General features: G+C 41.3%; 1 protein-coding gene across 1 annotated transcript in view; it reads left to right on the forward strand.

Annotated features, from left to right (window-relative positions):
- Window positions 1–23,698, forward strand: part of LOC129702759 (cilia- and flagella-associated protein 44-like) — a 117,285-nt gene that overhangs the window by 56,285 nt on the left and 37,302 nt on the right. The window contains exons 15-19 of the mRNA XM_055644704.1: window positions 466–615; window positions 5,225–5,473; window positions 8,806–8,954; window positions 12,245–12,524; window positions 16,729–16,784. Of these exons, the coding sequence (XP_055500679.1) occupies window positions 466–615; window positions 5,225–5,473; window positions 8,806–8,954; window positions 12,245–12,524; window positions 16,729–16,784 (884 nt within the window). The remainder of the gene's footprint in view (window positions 1–465; window positions 616–5,224; window positions 5,474–8,805; window positions 8,955–12,244; window positions 12,525–16,728; window positions 16,785–23,698) is intronic.

Genomic DNA, 23,698 nt, shown 5'->3' on the forward strand with positions numbered 1-23,698 from the left:
CTTGCCGTATAATCACAGAAGATGCAACAACACTTTTTCCCTTCTCACCAACTAGGACCCAAACAGGCTTTCTAGTTGAAGCAGCGAGTCACTTGTTCTCATAATTTAGCGAATTACATTTGGTGTTCACAATGTAGTCTCCATTACAGTGAGGAAACCAAATGCAGATTAGGTGATAACTTTGCAGAGCATCTGTCATGCGACTGCAGGAGTGACCCTGAACTTCTAGTTGCCTGCCACATTAATTGTCACCCCACTCCAACTTCGACCTCAAATATTGTGTTCCTCTCTCTATAGAGAAAGAGCAAGAAAATTAGCAATACAATGTGTACTAAACTGGCACAGACGTGATGGTCTCCTTCTATGGCATTAATATTTAGTGATTTTTATGATTTAAATGTTGGTTGTGCATAAATTTCTTGATTTTTTAAAAATTGCTAATCAGTGGTTGCATTGTTTTTTTAGGAGAGAAACACATTGCTTATATTTTGTGAAAATGGATATGTCGTTCAAGTGGCATGTCCAGAACTTGATGAATTGGACACAACTTTAACTTTTGAGATTCCCCTTCAGAAACAGTACTACCGTTTCAAGAGCATCAGGTCCAGCATAGAGGTAATTTACGTTTCAATGGATGCAGTAACCCCTAGCCCATCAAACTATATTAACTACCTGCTATAGGCAAGATTATGTATAGAATATAGAGTATCAAAGTTGGGAGGTCATGTTGCAGTTGTGTAAGACGTTGGTATAGAATAGAACTATAGGTTTAAGGTGAGTGATGAAAGATTTAATAGGAACTTGAGTGGCAAGTTTTTTACGCAAAGGATGGTAGGTATATGGTATGAGCTGCCAGAGGAGGCATTGAGGCAGAAATTACAACATTTACAATATATTTTGTACAGGTACATGGATACGAAAGGTTTAGAGACTTTTGTGCCAAACACAGGCAGATGAGACTAGTGTAGATGAGCACCTTGATCAGCAAATAGAACCTGTGTCCATGCTGTATGACTCTATGAATGAAAACAAGTTAGAATCTTATACCAGAATGCTACATTTAAACAAAACAAAAAACTGTGAAGCTTGAGTTGACAATGGTAGATTGAAAATTTAAAAATAACAGTACACAAACAATAGTCTAAAAAATTAATAAATTTAAACAATAAATACAAAGTGTAAATATATAGGCACATAAACTCAACAGGAAAAGTGGTTACACAGAGAAACAAGGAACTGCAGATGCTGGAATCTTGAATACAACACAAAGTGTTGGAGTAACACAGGCACCATTTCAGATCGGATCCCTTGTTTAGACTGTGTGGTGGGGGTGTAGAAATCTGTAAAAGAGGTGGGGGTGGGACAAAGTTTGTCAAGTGATAGGCAGATATAGCTGAGGGGGGTTTGATTGGCTGATGGGTGGAGTAAGTGACCAAGGCCAGAGATGATAAGGAGACAAAATAACGTCAGATATGAGAGAAGCAGAGTGAAATGTAAAGCCAGAAGGAGGATTAAATGTGAAAGGCGGTAGAGGGAAGGGGAAAAGGAGAAAGATGGTAGAAGAAACTAGTACAAACCAGGATGGAAGGGGCAAGGGGGGTTGGTGGTGGAAGGACAGGTTGGAGCAGAGGAAATAGAGAGGGAATAGGAGGGGGTGGCGAAGTGATGTTTCTTAAAATTGGAGAATTCAATGCTCATACTGCTGGATTGCAAGCTAACCAAGTGAAATACGATTCAAGCTTCAAGAGAGTTTATTGTCATGTGTCCCAGATAGGGCAATGAAATTCTTGCTTTGCTTCAGCACAACAGAATATAGTAGGCATAAATAAATACAGAACAGAACAGATCATTGCGACGATATACCAATGAATATATATATACACATATAAATAAACAGATAAAGTGCGATGGGCTATTAATAATCAGAGTTTTGTTTGAGTTGAGTTGAATAGCCTGATGGCTGTGGGCAAGTAGCTATTCCTGAACCTGAATGTTGCAGATTTCAGGCTCCTGTACCCTCTACCTGAAGGCAGCAGGGAGATGAGTGAGTGGCCAGGATGGTGTGGATCCTTTATGATGCTGGCATCCTTTTTGTTCCTCCGCTTGCCCTGTCCCCCGCCTGCATAACGGGCTGGTGAAGAAGGTGATGTGTGCATGTTACACTCTGACAGTCACCGTTCCAGTTGCTGGTTTTTCAGGCGACTAGCCAGAAAAATCGCCTAAGTGGGACAGGCCCATTATATTGTTTAGCTATATATAAAGGAAAATATCAATAAAAAATAACATGGGGTCCTGTCACAGACCAAGTCAAGAAAAAGTATATTGAGAAGTAAGACAATTATCGAGAAATGTTTTGTGTCCAATTTCACCGACGAAAATACAGAAAAGTTGAAATAGATTTGAAATACGTGGCAATGCACTGGACATCAACTGCCAAAATTCCATAGATTCCTCACATGTACCTCCTCCAACCTCATCTACTGCATCTGTCGTTCCCAATGTGGGGTCATATTCATAAGTTATAGGAGCAAAATTAGGCCATTCGGCCCATCAAGCCTACGCCGCCATTCAATCATGAGTGATCTATCCCTCTCAACCCCATTCTCCTGCCTTCTCATAACTCCCGACACCCATACTAATCAAGAATCTATCAATCTCCGCCTTAAAAATATCCATTGATGGCCACTGCCTTCTGTGGCAATGAATTCCACAGATTCACCACCCTCTGACTAAAGAAATTCCTTCTTATTTCCATTCTAAAGTATGTTCTTTTATTCTGAGGCTATGGCCTCTTTTCCTAGAATCCCCCACTAGGGGAAACATCCTCTCCACATTCACTCCATCCAGGCCTTCACTATTCGATAAGTTTCAATGAGGTGGCCCCTCATCCTTGTAATTTCCAGTGAACACAGACCAAGTGTCAACTTGACATCCTTGCTAGTATCTTCCCTCTGATACCATGACCTCTCATCTTCTTTAGCAGCCTCAGGTGCGGCACCTGTTCAAAGGATTTTGAAAATCCAGGTAAACAACATCCACTGACTCTCCTTTGTCTACCCTGCTATTTACTTCCTCAAAGAATTCCAACAAATTCATCAGGCATGAATTCCCTTTCACAAAATCATGCCGACATCTGCCTATTTATCATGTGCTTCTAAGTATACAGAACCTTATTTTTTAAAATGGACTGTAAAATCTTACCAACCACTGAAGTTAGGCTAACCAGCCAATAGTTTCCACTCCTCTGCTTCACTCCCTTCTTGAACAGTGGAGTAATTGCAATTTCCCAATCGTCTGGAACCACTTCTGACTATATTTATTCTTCAAAAATCACTACTAATGCTTCCACAATCTCTAAAGCCACCTCTTTTAGAACCCTGGGTACAGTCCATCTGGTCCACGTGACTTATCCACCTTCACAGACCTTTCAGCTTCCCAAGCACCTTCTCCTCAGCAATAGCCACCACCAACTTCCACCCACTGATTCTCTTGAATATCAGGCACTTTGTTGGTATCTTCTGCTGTGAAGACTGATGCAGTTCAGCGGCCATTTCTTTATTCCCTATTACCACCACTCCAGCATCAGTGGTCCAATATCACCACTCCATTTTTCAGTGGTCCAATGTTCACTCGTGCTGCTTTCTTACTATTTATATATCTGAAGTCATTTCTGCTATCCTCTCTTATATTATTGGCTAGCTTACTTTCATATTTCATCTTTTCTCCTCGTATTGCCTTTTTAGTTACCTCTGTTGTTTTTTAAATGCTTGCCAATCCTCTAGCTTCCCATTAATCTTTGCAATGTTATATGCCTTCTCTTTTAGTTTTATGCTGTCTTTGACTTCCCTTGTCAGCTACGGCCGCCTCATTATCCCCTTAGAATCATTCTTCCTCTTTGGGCGGCACTGGGTCAAAGTTGCAGGGGTCGGCCTGGCCTCGCAATGATCTTGGTGTGCCACTCTAGGCTGCTGCAGAGCGCATCGGATGCACACACTCGTCTAACCTCTTTAGGGCCTTCAGCGGCACCTGATCAAAGCGATCCCCAGATTCTGCAGAGCCTTCAGCAGCCCACTCCACAAGCACATGGACCCGGACACGTCGACTCGTGAACGTGTTTACCCTCTCCTACCACAGCCACTACTCCAATTCCAACTTCTCCTGCAGACCCACATCCAGCCTCGGACCACCAAGAGTTCCTCAGAGGGCGTGGGAAGTGAGTCCCCAGCCTGTTCACCAACACCGTTTCTTTCTTCCATCCTTTAGTGTTCAGGACCGTTAGCGCTGGCAACAATTGATCCTGCTGACAGAGATCAACATTGCATGAATCAATAAAGAAAGAAGAAGGATCAGTACCCCACACCCCCCCAGTTGAGTCAGAATTATGATTGCCATGAGTCAGCTGCAAAGATACCTTGATTTTCTCTCCTGTCGGTTAGACGACCAGTGCAAAAGGGAGAAAATAAAACAATGATTTCTTGTGAAGGCACAGTGACGTTGTAATAAAATGGCTGAACTACCAAGGCAGACTTTTGAACCATTGACCCAGAGACAGAGTTTAAATCTTGCCATGACAGCAGGGGAATTAATTGCAGGTTATTAAATAAGCTACAAAATTTAAAATAATAATCTAGTTAGACTCAGTAGCAACTTCCATGTAAATTCTTAGTTATCAGAAACACCAGTCTGGTTCACTAAAGTTCTTCATGAAATGTACTCTGCCAACATTATCTGGTCTGGCCCACATGTCATAGTCATACAACACGGCCAACTCATCCAGGCTGTTTTAAAACTGAGCCTATATTCCCCTAAAACATTCTCCATTCCCTCCAAAGCTGTTGGCTTTTGATTTTCTCCTCAATTCAGGAGCAATAGATGAATTATTAATACTGGCATTGCAGCGACATCCTCAATCCACGAATAAATAACAGAAAATTGTCATCAGGAATCTATTCCACAGGCCTGTTAGGTATTCTCATGGTCAGGGATGAAAGATATATATATATTTTTCCTGGTACAATCATATCACTAACATTGTAGATTTAAACCTTTTGTATTGATAGTATTGGGTGCCTCATGGCCTTTATATTGATTTGTAATACCTTTTATAGGGATGGATTTTGACAGTAAATAAATAGTCCAAGGGCATTAATGTGTATCTGCTTGCTGAAGTAATCAATCTGAGCATTTCTAATTGTTGAGCTTACAATTTGTGTCATTATGATAGAGAAACTATGAGCTTGATCGGATAAATCGAATAAAGGAAGAAAAAGAAAAAGAAAAACAAGAACGGCTCAAAAAAAAGAAGGAATTGGAGGCACAAAATCCAGAATTTACCACTGACGAAGACGAAGAGGAAGAAGAAGAGGAAGAAGGGGAGCCAGAGGCGGAACTCCCAAAGATCTACATTCCCCCTCAACCAAGCCCCATATTGTGTGGTTTCTATTCAAAACCAGACACATTCTGGTTGTCTGTGGTAAGTCTTTGTGATCATAAACAATTCAGAGCATAGAAACATAGACACATAGCTGCAGGAGTAGGCCATTCAATATAATCATGGCTGATCTTCTAAAATCTGTACCCCATTCCTGCTTTTTCCTCATATCACTTGATTCTAAGAAATGTCCTTGGTGGTCCAGTCTCACAAATTTGCCTCTTTGAGGAAGGAATTAATATGATTGATTAGGATAGACAGTTGTCTACATGGATTCATAAAGTATTTGATGAGGTGTCTCATGGTAGGTTGGTCCAGTAAGTAACATTGGATCCATAGTGATTTGGGAAGCTGAAATCTAAGTTGGCTTGTTTATAAAAGACAGTAGTAGTAGTAGTAGTAGTAGAAGATTGTTTACCTGACTGGACCAGTAGTATTCTACAGGATCAGTGCTGGGACCTCTGTTGTTTGTGATATATATAAACGATCTGGATGAAAGTGTAAATGGCATGATAAATAAGTTGCAAGTGAACCAAAATTGATAATGTAGAAACAAGGAATTGCTGATGCTAGTGTACGAAAAAAGACACGGCTGGAGTAACTCAACGGGTCAGGTAGCATCCCTGGAGAACATGGATAGGTGACATTTTGGGTCGGGAACCTTTCTTCAGACTGATTGTGGGGGAAGGGGGAGTTAAGCAAGAAGAGAGGAGTGGCAAGAGAAAGCGCAGTAAGTAATAGGTATGCACAGGCAAGGGGGCTTGTGATTGGCTGATGGTTGAATATGCCAGAGGTGTATAAATAGGTGTGAGGCAATAGGATTGAAGTCTTGCGAATTGTGAAACCAGATGAAGGAATGTAGGTGGGGTGGAGGGAATAAATAGGAGAGAGTCCAGGTGGGGTATAGGAGAGGGTGGGAGGGGGGGCTGGAAAGGGGGGTGGGGTGGAGAAAGGGGAGGTGAGGGGTTGTTAGAGGTTACCTAAAATGGTTGAATTTCATGTTCATACCGTTGGTTTGTAAGCTACCCAAGTGGAATATAAGGTGCTATTCCTCCATTTTGCATGTGACTTGACGCTGGTAATTGAGGAGGCCGAGGTCAGAAAGGTCAGTATTGGAATGGGAATTAAAATGTTTAGCAAACAGTAGATCCAGTAGACCTAGGCTGACCAAGCGTACATCTTCAGCAAAACGGATTGCCGAGTGTATGCTTGGTCTCCCCGATATACAGGAGGCCACATCGGGAATGCAGCAGTAAATGAGGTTAGAGGAGATGCATGTGAACTTCTGCCTCACATGGAAGGACTGCTGGGATCCCTGGCTGGAGCCCTGGGGTGAGGTATAAGGATAGGTATTACATCTGCGGTTGCAGGGGAAAGTACCTGTGGAGGGAGTGGTTTGGGTGGGGAGGGATGAGTAAACCAAGGAGCTGCAGAGGGAGCAGTCTCTATAGAAGGCAAAGAGGAGTGGGGATGGGAAGATGTGACTGGTGATGTGACTGGGATTAAGTTGGAGGTGACGGAAATGTCGGAGGATAATGTGTTGGACATGAAGGCTGGTGGGGTGAAAACTGGTGGGGAGTAGGGGAGCCCTATTCTTGTTCCGTCTGGGAGGGAAGGAGAGCAAGAGTGGAAATATGGAACACAGAGGAGACGTAGGTGAGAGATCCATCTAGGACAGAAGGGGAGAAACCAAGTTCACTAAAGAAAGAGGACATCAGAATGGAAAGTCTCATCGGGGGCATTGAGTGTAAAAGTCAGGAAGTCATGTCATAGCTTTATAGGGCTTTGGTTAAGCTACATTTGGAATATTTTGTGCAGTTCTATAGACAATAGACAATAGGTGCAGGAGTAGGCCATTCGGCCCTTCGAGCCAGCTCCTCCATTCAATGTGATCATGGTTGATCATCCCCAATCAGTACCCGGTTTCTGCCTTCTCCCCATATCTTTAAGATCTTTATTCTGGTTACCTCATTACAGAAAAGATATGGAGCTTTTGGAGAGCGTGCAGAAGAGGTTTACCAGAATGTTGCTTGGATTAGAGGCTATGAGCTATAAGGAGAGTTTGGACAAAATTTGATCATTTTCTCTGCGGGGAGACTAGATTGAAGTACATAAAGTTATGAGAGGCATAGGTAGATACAAAATGCGGGAATAACTCAGCAGGACAGGCAGCATCTCTGGAGAGAAAGAATGGGTGACGTTTTGGGTTGAGACTTTTGTTCAGAAGTCCAAGTTAATAGCTCACTGAAGGTAGTAGAACAAATAGAAAGGATGGTTAAGAAAGTGCATGGTATGCTTGCCATCATTGCTAGGGACATTGAAAATATGACTTTGCGGCTCTGTAGGACTTTGGTTAGGCTTCATTTGGAATATCGTGTGTGGCTCTGGTAGCCCCACTTCGGGAAAGATGTGGAGGTTTTGGAGAGTGAACAGAGGAGTTTTACCCGAATGCTGCCTGGAATAGAGGGTTTCAGCTATATGGAAAGGTTGGATAGACTTGGATTGTTTTCTCTGGAACATCGGAGGTTGGGGGGATAGAAGTGTATAAAATTATGAGAGGCATGCATAGGCTAGACAGAACCTTTTTCCCAGGGTGAGAATGTCCAACACTAGAGGCCATAGCCATTAGGTGAAGGGGGAAGCTTTATACATAGAGTGGTGGAGGCTTGGAACGCAATGCCAGGGTTGTGATGGAGGCAGACACGTTGCATAGGCACATGGAAGTGCAGGGAATAAATAGATATGGATCATGCAGATAATCATAAATTTAGCGAGAACATCTCCAAGAGTGAAGAATAGATGCAGACAGATGAGATGAGTTTAACTTGGCATCATGTTCGGCGCAAACCTTGTGGGCCCAAGGGCACGCTACTGTGCTGTACAGTTCCAAGTTCTATGTTATAACGGGAGGATTTTCAAATACCAATTAATATTATAATTGTCAACCTCAGAGTCGCTGTAGATCACAAAAGAGTTGTGGGTGAATGAAAGTTTGTGAAAGTTGCAATAAGGCAACAGAGCTTTGGATGAGCTTTGTTTTTTTTAGATGAAAATGGGAAGTCAACTCACATAGAGAAGTGATCCATGGAATCGGATACACTTTGGAATATGCATTGACTGGGATCTTTGGACTCCTCGCCCTCGCTAGAGTTGACAGGCAAAATTGATATTAGTGGTGATGGTATTCAGCTTTTTATTCTCATGTCTGGCTACAAGATTGCTGATATTCCAGTGTAGAATGAGTCAAATGGTTCACTTTCATAAAAGTGAACAATTTCTCTGGGTTGTGGTGAAAGTGAAAATAGTGAATGAGTTTGAAAGGTGTGGGGCCAATTATGGTGAAATCACTGACAATCTTAAATTTTTTTTTTCAGGGTGATTATGATTGTGGATATATCTACCACTGTAAGTTTTCAGATAATCATAAAATTAGCGAGGACATCTCCAAGAGTGAAGAAGAGCCATTTGCTTTCATTGCCATTGAAGATGCAGCTGAAACCTCTATCAGAAAAATGAAATTCAAGTAGGCCATGCTAAGCAATAATTTAACTCTTATTGAAATTATTCTCTAAACATCTCAAAATGTAGCTCAAAATCATGCACAGTACTTCAACTTTGGTCTTACAGTAAATCTGTAAAATATGTATTTTTGTAACCGACAACACAATGGGCAGTTATAGGGTAGCCTTCAAATCCCTATACTGTCGTTGTGTCCTTAGACACTTCACCCAACTTCTCCTGTAATGGATGTTATGTCGGGCAACAAGGGGATTAAAAATGCAGATCTTGTCTCACACTGACAATGACAATAAATTGAATCATTTCATTTTCATTTTCATTTCACTTATATACCTTCCCTAATATAGTAAAACATCTCCTAGGATATGTCGCAACACGGTTAACAAGATCTTGCACATGACAAAGTTTTATGAAACTTTTACAGAGAAGAGGTAGAGAGTAAAACTTTTCAGGAGGAAATTCTAGAATGTATTATCGAAACAGCTGACACATGCCTGACTCTCCTAAAACAATTGAAGGAGGTAGACACAAAATGCTGGAGTAACTCAGCAGGACAGGCAGCATCTCTGGAGAGATGGAATAGGTGACGTTTCGGGTCTGATGAAGGGTCTCGACTTGAAACGTCACCCATTCCTTCTCTCCAGAGATGCTGCCTGTCCCGCTGAGTTACTCCAGCATTCTGTGCCTACCTTCGATTTAAACCAGCATCTGCAGTTATTTCCTACACATAAGATTGAAGGATGCCATAATTAAAGAACCGAAGAGACCTTAGAGAATCAGGTCTTGAGCAAATAACACGGATCGACAAATGTGGAATCATGGAAGGATTTGAAGGAGGAGGATTTTATAATGAAGGCTTATCAGGGAGCCAACATAGGTCACAATGTAGGTCAGCTAACTGGGTGAATAGGATTCAGGAAGCAGGAGTTTGGTCAACGAGGTAGAGGATTGTGGTGGAAGAGTGTGACTCTGGCTGGACCGGCGATGCTCTGCAGGGATCTGTCCTGTTGCGTACTAGCCAGTCAGCGGAAAGACTATACATGATTACAATTGAGCCATCCACGGTGTACAGATACATGATAAAGGAATAATATTTAGTGCGAAATAAAGCCAGTAAAGTCCGATCAAAGATAGTCCGAGGGTTACCAATGAGGTAGATAGTAGTTCAGGACTGCCATTCACTTGTAGGTCATACCCTGGTTAGACTTACCAAAATGCACACTATTCCACACTTTTCTTCTCCCTCTGCGCCCCAGCTATCTATCTATCTAAACTTCATTACCTATTCCTCAACCCATTTGCCTAACCAAAAATGACCCTGCTGCAATTTTTTACAACCATCTTCGCTATCTACTTTGCCACACACTTCAGTGTCATCTGCAAATTTACGAATCATGCCTTGTACATTCTTATCCAAATCATTTATATAGATGACAAACAGCAATGGACCCAGCACTGAACCCTGAGGCATACTATTGGTCACAGGCCTCCAGTCCGAAAAGCACCCTTCCACCATCACCCTCAATTTTCCTTCCATGAAGCCAATTTTCTATCCTAGCTAGCTGTCCTTGGATTCCATGAGATCTAACCTTCCAGAACAGTCTGCTATGCGGAACCTTGCCAAATGCCTTGCTAAAATCCATATATGTAATATCTACAGCTCTGCCTTCATTAACTTTTTTGGTTACTTTTTCAAAAACTCAATCAGATTTGTGAGCCCCATCTCCCACATACAAAACAATGTTGACTATTTCTAATCAGCCCTTGTCTTTTAAAATGCGTCCCTCAGAATACTGTCTAGTAGCTTTCCGACCACAGAGGTTTGTAGCGGCAGATATTTATATAATTCAAGAGATTACTCCCTCTAGCCGCTAAATGGACTGCATGGTTAAGGGGAATGTCTTTATATGCATGCAAGTTCACCGTCAGAGACCTTCAGAGCTTCTTCACAGATAAGTCTTCAAAAACACAGTCTTTTGATGAATAAATTCTTTATTGTTGATGAAAAACAATAAGATACATCCAAACTTCTTCCGACTCATTACTATAATCTTCACCAAACTCCAGCTTATCGCTTTAAATATTAGGAAACTCCTCGTGTCTCCCGTTACACTTCACATTATCAAAGGGTAAACCTTCTCCATGCTGGTCCAAAACTAAACTAACAACTAAGCTTCTGCACAAGAAACTTAGCTCAAAACACGCCTTTTAATATACGTCATAAATCCCACTCACAATATAACGGGCAGTCTAAAATTTAAAGACACATGCCATAGTTAATGACACACAAAACAAGCCAAATAGCCACTACAATATTAGACCCACGTCTTTTCCTTGCAGCCCTTTTAAAACAGAAGCACAACGTTTGCCATCCTCCAGTCTTCCTGCAACTCACCCGTTTCTAATGATGCCTTGGTTCTTTATCACTCTATCTACTTGTGTTGCCACATTTAGGGAGTTACGGACTTGGACCTCATGATACCTCTGTACATCAACACTTTTAGAATATTGCCATTAGCTGTATCATTTCCTCTTACATTCGACCTCCTAAAATACAACACTACACACATGCTTGGTTTAAGCTTCACCTGGTCATTATAGAGGAAATGGACAAATAATGTTTTGGTTGGGTCCCATCTTCAGACTACCCCAGATTGAGCCATAATGTTACTGACATGTCCTAATTTCTATGGTTCCATTGTAACTGGCCTAAATTGTTTTGCAGATTAAAACACCAGAGGCCACTCAGTTTATGCATTTGATGTGTTAATTTGAATCAGATTGACCCTTGCAAATAGGCTTAAATGGTAACATATAAAACTGTTATTGTCAAGATCAATCATACTCCAGATTTTCTATGTCATGGATTTGCAATTTGCAGCATAGAAAAAATTGGTAAATCTACTAATCCGGCATAACTGATGTGCAATCCAATAATTTGCAAAGGTTTATCTGTAAAAATGACATAGATATTTGTCCTTCTGACCAGAATTCAAATGATGCAACTGATAAAATGCACTCCTGATGTGCAGCAACGTGCTGTTGATCACACGTTTTTGGCTTAAAACTCACTTTAATTTAATCAATAGAAATGATATCTTTGAAGTCACAAGAATACAAAAATATGTGTGAGTATGTAAAACACTTCCCTTTCCAGTGTGAGAAGTAACAGTTAATGAAAGAATGAATAAACCACACTTAGATTAATTTATTTTTGATGTGGATGCACTGTTGACAGTACAGAGTCAATACAACGAGTTCAAAGATACTCACTTGAACTTCTTTTTGTTCTAGTTCGGAAAAGGACCTTCTATTTTGTGGGATGGAAGATGGAGCTGTGCGAATATATTCTATTAAGGCACATGATTACAAACTGAAATCCATGCAAGGATTCTGGAGTCTTAATGTACATGACAATGACTATGGTCACATTAATCAAATTTGCATCAGTCACGATGAACAGTTTCTGCTTACATGCGGAGCTGATAGCAACATCTTTGCCTTCTGTATTTTTCCTCAAGAGGAAATTGATGAATTAGTCAGTAGAAAGCGAGCCGTCGTGCCAATTCCTAGGGTAAGTTCAATAAAATGACTTACGGTTGCAAATTAAGACCCATGGCAGTTTAGAGTCATGCGTCATCAGCGTGGAAACAGATCGACCCAACTTGTCCACACAGACCAATATGCCCCATCTACACTAGTGCTGCATTCGGCTCATTAACTAATTATGTATCACAGTCATGCAACAGAGAAGCAGACCCTTTGGCTCATGATGTCTATGCTGTACATTGTACAATCTATAACCTTTTCGCATCCTGCACACTAGGGGCAATTTACAGAAGTCAATTAACCCACAAACTTGTACGTCTTTGGAATAGGGGAAGAAACTGGAGCAGCTGAGAAAAAAACCCACAAGGTCACAGCGAGAAAGTACAAACTCTACACAGACAGAACCTGTACCACTCTGCCATTGTGCTATTTTATGTAGCTCTATCAGCCCATTCCCCATCTCTTCAGCCTCCACTGCTGCAAGGAAAACATACCCAGCCTATGCAATCTCTCCTCCAAAATGAAATGCACTATTCCAGGTGGATTCTTATGTAAGTGCAAAATCGAAGTACATAGCTCAATCAAAGACAAGGTCCATTGAATTTCATAGTTACTTTTGTGTAGTTTTTAAGAGACTGATGGTTGATGCGATGAAGCTGTTCTTGAACCTAGTGGTCATGGTTTTCAGACTCCTGTATTGTACCTTCTTTCTCATGGCACGAGCAAAAAGAGAGCTGGCCAGGGTGGTGTGAGTCTTTGATAATATTGGCTGTCTTCTATAGATCACTTTGAAGGTGGGGAGGTTAGTTCCTGTGATGGATCAGGCAGTGTCCACCACTCTTTGTAATCTCCTTAATTCCTGAGAATTTAAGTTGTCAAACCAAAACCAGTCAATATGTTCTTTACTGTGCACCTGTAGAAATTTGATAAAATATTATTTGCCTTACCGAATCTTCTCAATCTTCTAAGGAAGAACAGGTAGCACAGGTACAGGCCCTTCAGCCCACAATGCCTATATAAACACAATGCCAAGATTAACTAATCTCATCTGCCTGCACATGATCATATATATCCATTTCTTGAATATCCATGTGCCTATCTAAAAGTCTCTTAAACACCACTTTTGCTGTGTGTGGAGTTTGTGTGCTTTCCCTGTGACCGCATGGGTTTTCTCCGGGTGCTCCGGTTTTCTCCCAAGTTCCAAACATATGCAGGTTTGTAGATTAATTGGCGTCTGTAAATTCCCGCTAGTGTGTAGGATGCGAAAGTGGAATAAAATAGAACTAGTGCACGGGTGATCGATGGTTGACGTGGACTCGGTGGCCGAAGGTCCTGTTTCCACGTTGTATCTCAAAACTAAACTAAGGCTGTTTATTTCTCTAAACTAAGGCATTTATTTCTCTGCAAGAGGCCTGAGGAGAGATCTTATAGAAGCGTATAAAATCATGAGGGGAATAGATAGGGTGAATGTTTCGGAATATTATACAATTAATGGCATAACTCTAAACAGCATTTTACTCCTGGGGTCTTAGTCTATACCTCCCTGAAAGTGGCAACACAAGTAGATAGAGTGGTAAAGAAACCATCTAGTTTGGTTACTTTCATAGGTTGGGGGCATTTGATAGAGGTCTTTAAAATGATGAGAGGGATAGACAGAGTTGTTGTGGACAAGCTTTTCCCTTTGAGAATAGGGAAGATTCAAACAAGAGGACATGACTTCAGAATTAAGGGACAGAAGTTTAGGGATAACATGAGGGGGAACTTCTTTACTCAGAGAGTGGTAGCAGTGTGGAATAAGCTTCCAGTGGAAGTGGTGGAGGCAGGTTCGTTGGTATCATTTAAAAATAAATTGGATAGGCATATGGATGAGAAGGGAATGGAGGGTTATGGTATGAGTGCAGGCAGGTGGGACTAAGGGTAAAAAGTTGTTCGGCACGGACTTGTAGGGCCGAGATGGCCTGTTTCCGTGCTGTAATTGTTATATGGTTATATGGTTATTGAGTATAAGAGTCATGCTGCAGCTTCATAGAACGTTGATTAGGCTGCATTTGAACGATTGCATGCAATTCTGGTTGGTCCATTGCAGTAGGGATGTGAAGGCTTTGGAAAAGGTACAGAGGAGGTTCAACTGAATGATTCCTGGATTAGGAGGTATTAGCTACAGAGAGAAGCTGGACAGACCTGGTTTGTTTTCTTTGGAACGCCGGAGGTTGTGGGGAAACCTGATAGAATTATATAAAATTATGAGAGAGAGAGGGATGGGGTAGACAGTCAAAATCTTTTTGAATCTTGAAAAAAATCAAATACTAGAGGGCATAACTTTAAAGTGAGTGGGGCAGTGTTTAAAGCAGATGTGCAGAGCAACATTGTTACACAGAGGCTGGTGAGTGTCTAGTGAATTCTGCTGGGGTTAGCGGTTGAGGCAGATAAAATGCTTCTCCAAAAGCATTGAATGTGTTGTCACCTTTCAAATTTAGATCTGTCTTCCCAACAACTTCATGTTTGATTCAATCCAGTCAGGTTTCTACCCAGCTTAAGTATTTATCAGCCACAAGTGATAAACTTTCATTTCTCTCAATCTTACTGCAGTCTTTGACATAAAGTATCCACACGATCCTTCTTCACCTGTCACTCCTCCCAGGTTCTGTTTTTACCTAACCAGCCATGCAAGAACCTGCAATGTCTTCTATTTCCACTCCCAACCTATTATCTCCTGAGCCTCTTAAGAGCCTCTTTTACATCTTCTGTTTATCACCTCCATTATGCCCCTTTATGACATTATATGAATATACTTCCTGGCGAGGATGCGACAATTTTTCGAGTCACGCCCACACCCCCCTCCTCGCGGCTTACCAACTGGATTGGTGCGGCCTTTCCTGCCGGGGACCAGACCAAAGCTTCAGCAGCGGTGGCGCAGCGCTGGATACATCGCAGAGCGGGCGATGCCTCACCTGGGATCGCCGTTTGAAGCTCCGGAGTGTTGGGCCTGCAGCATCGACATCGCGGAGCTGTGGTTTGTAGAGCTCCCAGCGTGGGTGGCGCTGACCAACATCGCGGAATCCTGGGACCCTTTGCCGAGGGCCTGAATCTCCGCCCAGCTCGGCCTGTGGAATTCGGGAACCGCGGACTCTGGTAGGAAGTGGCTGATTCGGAGGTACAAGCCGCTGAGGATGTTCTTCTGTTCCGACATCGGAGTCCCATCATCCCGGAGAGAGGGCCTGAACATCGGGCCGCCTGTAGCGGTGACTGTGGGCGGCTTGGGAGACCCCAACATGGGTGAACATCGGGGAACATCAACAAGGAGGTTGACTGAACTTCCCTCACAGTGGGAAACTTTGGTACCGCTGTGGGGATGTTTATGTTATGGATGATTGTGTTATGTGCTTTTATTTATTTATTTATCTGTCCTTTTTAAAAACATTTTCAATGTATTTATTTGTTTATTTATTTGTTTAAAAAAAAATTATTCGTATGGCTGTATGGGAAAAAGCATTTCGTTGTCTAAGTACTTGTACTATGGACAATGACAATAAAGTTGAATCAAATCAAATCAAATCAATACCGTGTGCGGATGGTACATCGAAGGACGAGAAGCCGAAGCCAAGATGTGGAAGCCAAGATATCGAATGGGCACGACGCCAAAAGGATACGAAGCCGAACGGACACCACGCTGAAAGGACAAGACGCAGAACGGACATGACGTCTCCGGGGACGGGATTTGTCCAGGACTTTGTCTGCGATTGGTCCAGATCCCCGCATCCATCAAATCACTAGCCGGGGGGAGACAAGAGGGTGGGGGGGAAGCTTGAGCTTGCGTTTGTAAAATAGTGGCAGTGACTCCAAGCTGCTGTGATTGCCACAGAGGCTTTTCAATTTCATGTTCATTCCCCATCTGATCTTAAGCCGAAAAACAATCTGATGCCGAACCGACACGACATATCCTGTGGGGTATGAAGAGTATAAAGAGAAAATTTTAACCACTTCCAGAATTTTCTCTTGAGACACCGAAGTAGGCTAAGCCTACCTTTGCAACTTTGGTTTTATATTTAACCATGAGATGAGCTTCGCGTTTGCTGCTACTTCATTTCACTGCAACTTCGGGTGCATGTGATGAATAAAATTGACTTTGACTTTGACTTGGACGTTAAACATCAAACGTTAATATGTATGATTTGCTGAAATGTACACTAATTACACAGGGTAATAATATATTTATTTATTTCCAACAGATGGGTTTTGCACGTGATAAACTAGCAAATGATATTGATGATCCAAATGCCTACAGGTATGCTGTTATTCAGAAATATAAAAAACATTGTCCACATGATGTAAATGTGGTGTGTTTTATTGAATAAATAGATCTACTTAAATCTATACAGTTCAAAGTTCAGATTTATAGTTAATCACTACTTTTGGATGCTAGAATTTTAATGGAAAATTGTCTTCCCTAAAGCCTTCTGCTTCACGGCTAATCGGTCCTCCTTTATGTTCCTCTGAACCTACCTTTTGCACAAACGTTGTCATTAGTTCTAATATCCATCCATGCACATTAGTGCCACATTTTCTCTGATGACCTTACTGAACTTGTTGGGATGTTCTGCTTTGTTAATGGGGCTGCTTAAATAATGTTGTTGGAGAGTCCTACGATAAGAGTATATTATCTATTTGTTGCAAACATGCTTGATTTTTATTATTTCGGAATTAATAGGGTGAAAATGAGGTGAGTGCTGCCAGTCCTGCCATCCTGCCCCTCAAACCTGCTCAGCAATTCAGGGCTAATATATTTCTTAATTCTCTACCTTTCTCTGCTTTGTAAACCTTAATACCCAAGCCTATAAAACATTTCTGAGATTTATAGAATTTTGCTTTGCATAGCTTTTAAGAGTTTATGCAATCGAGGCTGGTAAAAGTAGTTCAAAGACAGATCATAGGACTGAAACAGGCATGAAAGCTGCTTTCTGGTTCTATGTCCTCCAAAGTTGCACTTGTTAGGTCATACAGTGCCCTTCATAATGTTTGGGACAAAGACGCATCATTTATTCATTTGTCTCTGTTCTCCACAATTTGAGATTTGTAATAGAAAAAAATCACATGTGGTTAAAGTACATATTGTGAGATTTTAATAAAGTCCATTTTTATAGATTGTGGTTTCACCATGTAGAAATTACAGCAGTTTTCCCCCCCCCCCCCCCCCCCCCCTTTCAGGGCACCATAATGTTTGGGACACAGCAGTATCATGTAAATGAAAGCAGTCATGCTTAGTATTTTGTTGCATATCCTTTGCATGTAATGACTGCTTGAAGTCTGCGATTCATGGACATCACCAGTTGTTGGGTGTCTTCTCTGGTGATGCTCTGTCAGGCCTGTATTGCAGCCATCTTTAGCTTATGTTTGTTTTGGGGGCTAGTCTCCTTCAGTTTTCTCTTCAGCATATAAAAGGCATGCTCAATTCGGTTCAGATTGGATGATTGACTTGGCCACTCAAGAATTTACCATTTTTTTAGCTTTGAAAAACTCAAAAACTCAAGACCATTGTCTTGCTGTAGAATGAACCGCCTGGCAATGAGTTTTGAGCCATTTGTTTGAACTTGAGCAGATAGGATGTGTCTATACACTTCAGAATTCATCATGCTACTACCATCAGCAGTTGTATCATCAACGAAGATAAGTGAGCTAGTACCTTTAACAGCCATACATGCCCAGGCCATAAAACCACCACAACCATGTTTCACTCTGATATAAGTTAATCTTTGTCTCATCTGACCGCAAGACCTTTTTCCAGAACTGTGGTTGCTCTTTTAAGTACTTCTTGGCAAACTATAACCTGGCTAGCTATTTTTGCCGCTAACCAGTGGTTTGCATCTTGCAGTGTAGCCTCCGTATTTCTGTTCATGGAGTCTTCTGTGGTCTGTGGTCATTGACAAATCCACACTTGACTTCAGAAGAGTGTTTTTGATCTGTTGGACAGGTGTTTGGGTTTTTTTCTTTATTATAGAGAGAATTCTTCTATCATCAGCTATGGAGGTCTTCCTTGGCCTGTCAGTCCCTTTGCGATTAGTAAGTTCACCAGTGCTCTCTTTCTTCTTAATGATGTTCCAAACAGTTGATTTTGGTAAGTCTAAAGTTTGGCTGATGTCTCTAACAGTTTTATTCTTGTTTCCCAGTCTCATAATGCCTTCTTTGACTTTCATTGGCACAACTTTGGTCCTCATGTTGATAAACAGCAATACATTTTTTAAGGTGATGGAAAGGCTGGAGGAAAGACTAGGTGCTGAGAGCTCTCTTATACCTGCATTAGGAAGGCAATTAAACACACCTGAGCAATTACCATCACCTGTAAAGCCATGTGTCCCCAACATTATGGTGCCTTGAAGTGGGGGGACTATGTATAAACACAGTTGTAATTGCTACAGGGTGAAACCAAAATGTATAAAATGACCCTTTAATAAAATCTGACAATGTGCACTTTAACCATGTGATTTTTTAAAAAATTACAAATCTCAAATTATGGTGTACAGAGGTAAATAAATGAATGATGGGTCTTTGTCCCAAACATTATGGAGAGCACTGTAGATCGATGAAATTACATTTGGTAACAAGACCAGAATATGTTATTAATATATATGGGGATAATGCTGTCTGACCAAGAGAAAGGGAAAATGCAAGGTAGATAAGGGTAGATAATTGTGATGATAGCAACGTGATAGAGAGGTTGTGGAAGTAATTTTTGGCCAACACCCATTTCTTGTTAAGAAATATCAGAAGTTCACACACATTCCCGAACTTCGGCTCACTCTCTCCTCTCTGCATCTTAAGACTTGTTTAGTTTCTAAAATGTTGATGAAAGGCCATGAAGCTAAAATATTACCCATTTCTCTCACTAGTGTTGCAGTGTCAGTGCTGGGTCCACTGCTATTTGTTATCTACATTAAGATTCGGATAACATTGGCAGTGAATTTGCAGCGGACACCAAAATTGGTGGTATTGTCGGTAGTGAGGACGGAAATCTAAGTTTGGACAATGAACTAGATTAGTAAGGAAAGTGGGCCAAGGTATGGCAAATGGAATTTACGGTAACTCTGACAAGTATAAGATGTTGAATTTTGGTATATCAAAGCAGGATAGGATTTTCACAGTAAATGGTAGAGCCTTGGAAAGTGTTGCAGAACAGATAGATCTGGGGGTACAGATGCAGGCTTCCCTGAAAGTTGTAAGTCAGATGGACAGAGTGGTGAAGAAGGTATTTGACATGCTTGCCTTTTTGAAGGGTATTGAGTACAATTATTGGATTATCATGATGCAGCTAAACTGCTCATTGCTGAAACCACATTTGAGGTACTGTCTGCAGTTCTGGTCACCCAGCTATAGGAAGTATATTACTGTTAGAAAGGGTGCATAAGAGATTCAGCAAGATGTTTCCTGGACTTGTAGGCTTGAATTGTAGGGAGAGGTTGAAAAGGCTAAGACTTTTTTCTTTTAGTGTAGGAGGTTGAAGGTGACCTAACTAAAGTGCATAATATCATGAGGACATTGATAAAGTGAATGATCGTTGTTTTTTTTCCCAGGAGAGAGGATTCTGAAACTAGTGGGCAGAGGCTTAAGGTTAGAGGCAAGAGATTCAGGGAAGTCCCTCTTTGTGCCAGAGGAAGCTATAGAATTGCCACATTCCAAAGACATTTGAACAGATATATGTAAAGGAATAGGTTTAGAGGAATATGGGCCAAATGCAGGCAAATGATACTCGCTTAGAATGCTAACTTGGCCAACATGGACAAGGTGGGCTGGAGGGGGGGTTTTCATGCTGTACAGCTCTGTGACTTTACTGTGTATTTCCAGCATTTTGTTTCTTATATTTTTGTGAAGTAACAGCATGCAAACAAAAAAGTTATTGCCATGTAAGTGATGATACCCAAGCCCTACCTGCTCTACATCTTGGGTCAGAGAAAGTATTTCTGTCCTATAAGCAACATCCACTTTCTTTGCTTGTAGTGTCCATTCCCCACTAACTTTCCTCATCCCTAATATTCAATTCTGTCTAATTCAGGATTTGAGTATAGGAGCAGGGAGGTTCTACTGCAGTTGTACAGGGTCTTGGTGAGACCACACCTGGAGTATTGCGTACAGTTTTGGTCTCCTAATCTGAGGAAAGACATTCTTGCCATAGAGGGAGTACAGAGAAGATTCACCAGACTGATTCCTGGGATGTCAGGACTTTCATATGAAGAAAGACTGGATAGACTCGGTTTGTACTCGCTAGAATTTAGAAGATTGAGGGGGGATCTTATAGAAACTCACAAAATTCTTAAGGGGTTGGACAGGCTAGATGCAGGAAGATTGTTCCCGATGTTGGGGAAGTCCAGGACAAGGGGTCACAATTTAAGGATAAGGGGGAAATCTTTTAGGACTGAGATGAGGAAAACTTTTTTCACACAGAGAGTGGTGAATCTCTGGAATTCTCTCCCGCAGAAGGTAGTTGAGGCCAGTTCATTGGCAATATTTAAGAGGGAATTAGATGTGGCCCTTGTGGCTAAAGGGATCAGGGGGTATGGAGAAAAGGCAGGTACAGGATACTGAGTTGGATACTCAGCCATGATCATATTGAATGGTGGTGCAGGCTCGAATGGCCGAATGGCCTACTCCTGCACCTATTTTCTATGTTTCTATTCCCCTGCTGACCCTCTACTGCCTTTGGTAACAAACCCAGTTAATGCAATGATTTTGCAAACAATATCCTTTCAAAGAATGGTGGACTCTTGCGGTGATCTATGGCAGAGATTTCTCTTTTCTAACCAATCTTTTATTCCATTTCTGGCTATCCTATTAACTTGCTTTGGTAATACCCACTCAGATAGAAAACACTCATGCACAGCCTGCTTCGATGTATCGACATCGATTCCACCAACCATTTTCCACTCTGTAGGAAACTGCATTGTACTGGGAAAGAAAAGGTCACTCATGGAACTCTGTCCCCCATTATATGATTGTGATATACAATTAAATTGTGCAAACATTGGAAGAGACATATTAATAAATTATATTAATTAGGATTTTCAATCAACGAACTGCTGGTGGAATGTAGCGAGTCAAATTGCATCTGTTGAGAGAATCAAACATTCAATGTTTCGAGTCGGGATCCTTCTTCGGACTGGAGAAGTCTATTTTTTGTTCAAGATTCCAGCATTTGCAGTCTCAAGTCTTCAGGACTCTCAATCAATTGTTTATGTACTAATGAGGAAGAAACAACACAAAACCTATTTATGGGGAATATAGTAGGGCAAGGCATGTGGATTCAGTGTGTAAACATATAGATTTCAGTGTTTGTGCTGCATTTATGTTGAAGTATTTATGGAAAAGGATAAAGAAAAGTTAAAAGATGTAAATATCCAATTAGATAAGAAACATTTTCTGTGATTTGAGAAGGGTGAATTGAAATCAAGATTGGTGTTGGATGTAGCTGTTGAGCAATGATGGGCTTTGAAAGTGATGATTAGTCGATACAAACTGAGCAGATTCTCATAATGAGAAAGGAAAGCATATCCACAACTAGAACTCCCTGGATCACAATGGAAATAAATATGAAAATGAAACAAAACCTTCATGAAGGATACCCATGCTTTTGTTACTTAAACACATAATTCCAGCACAATTGTTTTTTTACTAATATCTAGTTAACTAACAAGAGTTCAGGGTGAATTGTAAAATAGAATTTAAAAAAAAGAAAATAAATAGTATGTAAAAGGACACCAGATGACAGTGAAGGAAAATCTAAAATGGTATGTAAATATAGAAAATATGAAAGAATAGTTAAGGCAATGGTGTGAACAATTATGACAAGGGAAATTTCTTGCTGAGAGTGGGCATTGAAGAGGTTCTGAATGAGCTAATGTTATGGGCCAGTTGGAGTTCTCTCAGCTCTAAGTCAACATTTCAAAGATCAATGATTGTAAAGTGCTCTGGGATGATCTGAAATCTAAATAGAAGTTGTAATATTAATGTAAGTCCTTGTTTGCAATTATCTTCACAAATAAAGAGGAATTAAATTCAAACAATGTTTCAGATTGCGTGGGGTGGGGATGTAAAGATCTTGGATATAATTAAAAATAAGCAGCAAGGGCATTATTCCAAATTAACAAATCATCTGGTTCTTGTGGGATACATTTTAGAAGATGGCTTGGGCAAAAATATGATGAGCTCTGATCTCAATTGTCTAATCATCTTTGTAAATCACACCAGACAGCTGGTCGATCATAAATACCAACCCCTCATTTATAAAAAAGAAAGAAAAATCAATAACTGCTGTTTTAACAGAAGGAAAACAAACAGATAGAACAGCAGTTGAGCTGCTGCCTTATGGCGCTGTCTCACGGTGCGAGTCCACCCACGAGTGATCCCGAGTTTAAAACAAATCAAACTCGTGGGAATCACCTAGAATTAACGTAGCAGGAACGTCGGAACTCGTAACGCTAACGGCAGGTACTCGGGAAACTTGTTAACTTGTGAAAATCTTTCAACATGATGAAAGATTTCCACGAGTCAAATTTACTCTTGAAGTAAAAATTTAAAACTTTTAAACTCGTTGTAAGATCGTAGTAGCTCGTGAGTGTACTGTAGTTACTCGTGAGTCTACCGTGGGCACTATTTAACTCACCGGACAGGCAGCATCTCTGGAGAGAAGGAATGGGTGACGGGATGACGTTTCCAAAATTCTGCTGCATCTTTGTGTTACTCCAGCACTGTGTGTTCACTTTTTGTCATCTGCCCTTTCTTGTGTATTATATTATTTGTATCCGTGGCAGTTGATTGTCGCCCCCTTCAGTTTCCCAGAGGGTCGGGGCGGGACTGGAGTGGGGAGGGAAAGGTGGGGGGGGGGGGGGGGGGGGGGGGGGGGGGGGGGGGGGGGGGGGGGGGGGGGGGGGGGGGGGGGGGAGGGGAGTGGGGGGTTTCGGGTGAGTTAGTATGGGAGGCAAGTGTAGGAGAGGTGTACTGACTGTATGGGCAGACACTTTGGTAGTGATTGACCATGGGGTTCACTGTCGAGGACTTCATAATGCAGGGAGCATTATAAACAGTTTCCGCAAAAAAAGATTTTGTGTGGATCTGGTATATCTGGGTATTGAAGGCGCTTCTGGTCTGCAGTTTGCAATAGTCACCAAAATACACTGCATCTTGAGAAAGGAAAAATACAAAACATGTCAATCC

Source organism: Leucoraja erinacea, chromosome 13, assembly GCF_028641065.1.
Source record: "Leucoraja erinacea ecotype New England chromosome 13, Leri_hhj_1, whole genome shotgun sequence".
Classification (NCBI taxonomy): Eukaryota; Metazoa; Chordata; class Chondrichthyes; order Rajiformes; family Rajidae; genus Leucoraja; species Leucoraja erinaceus.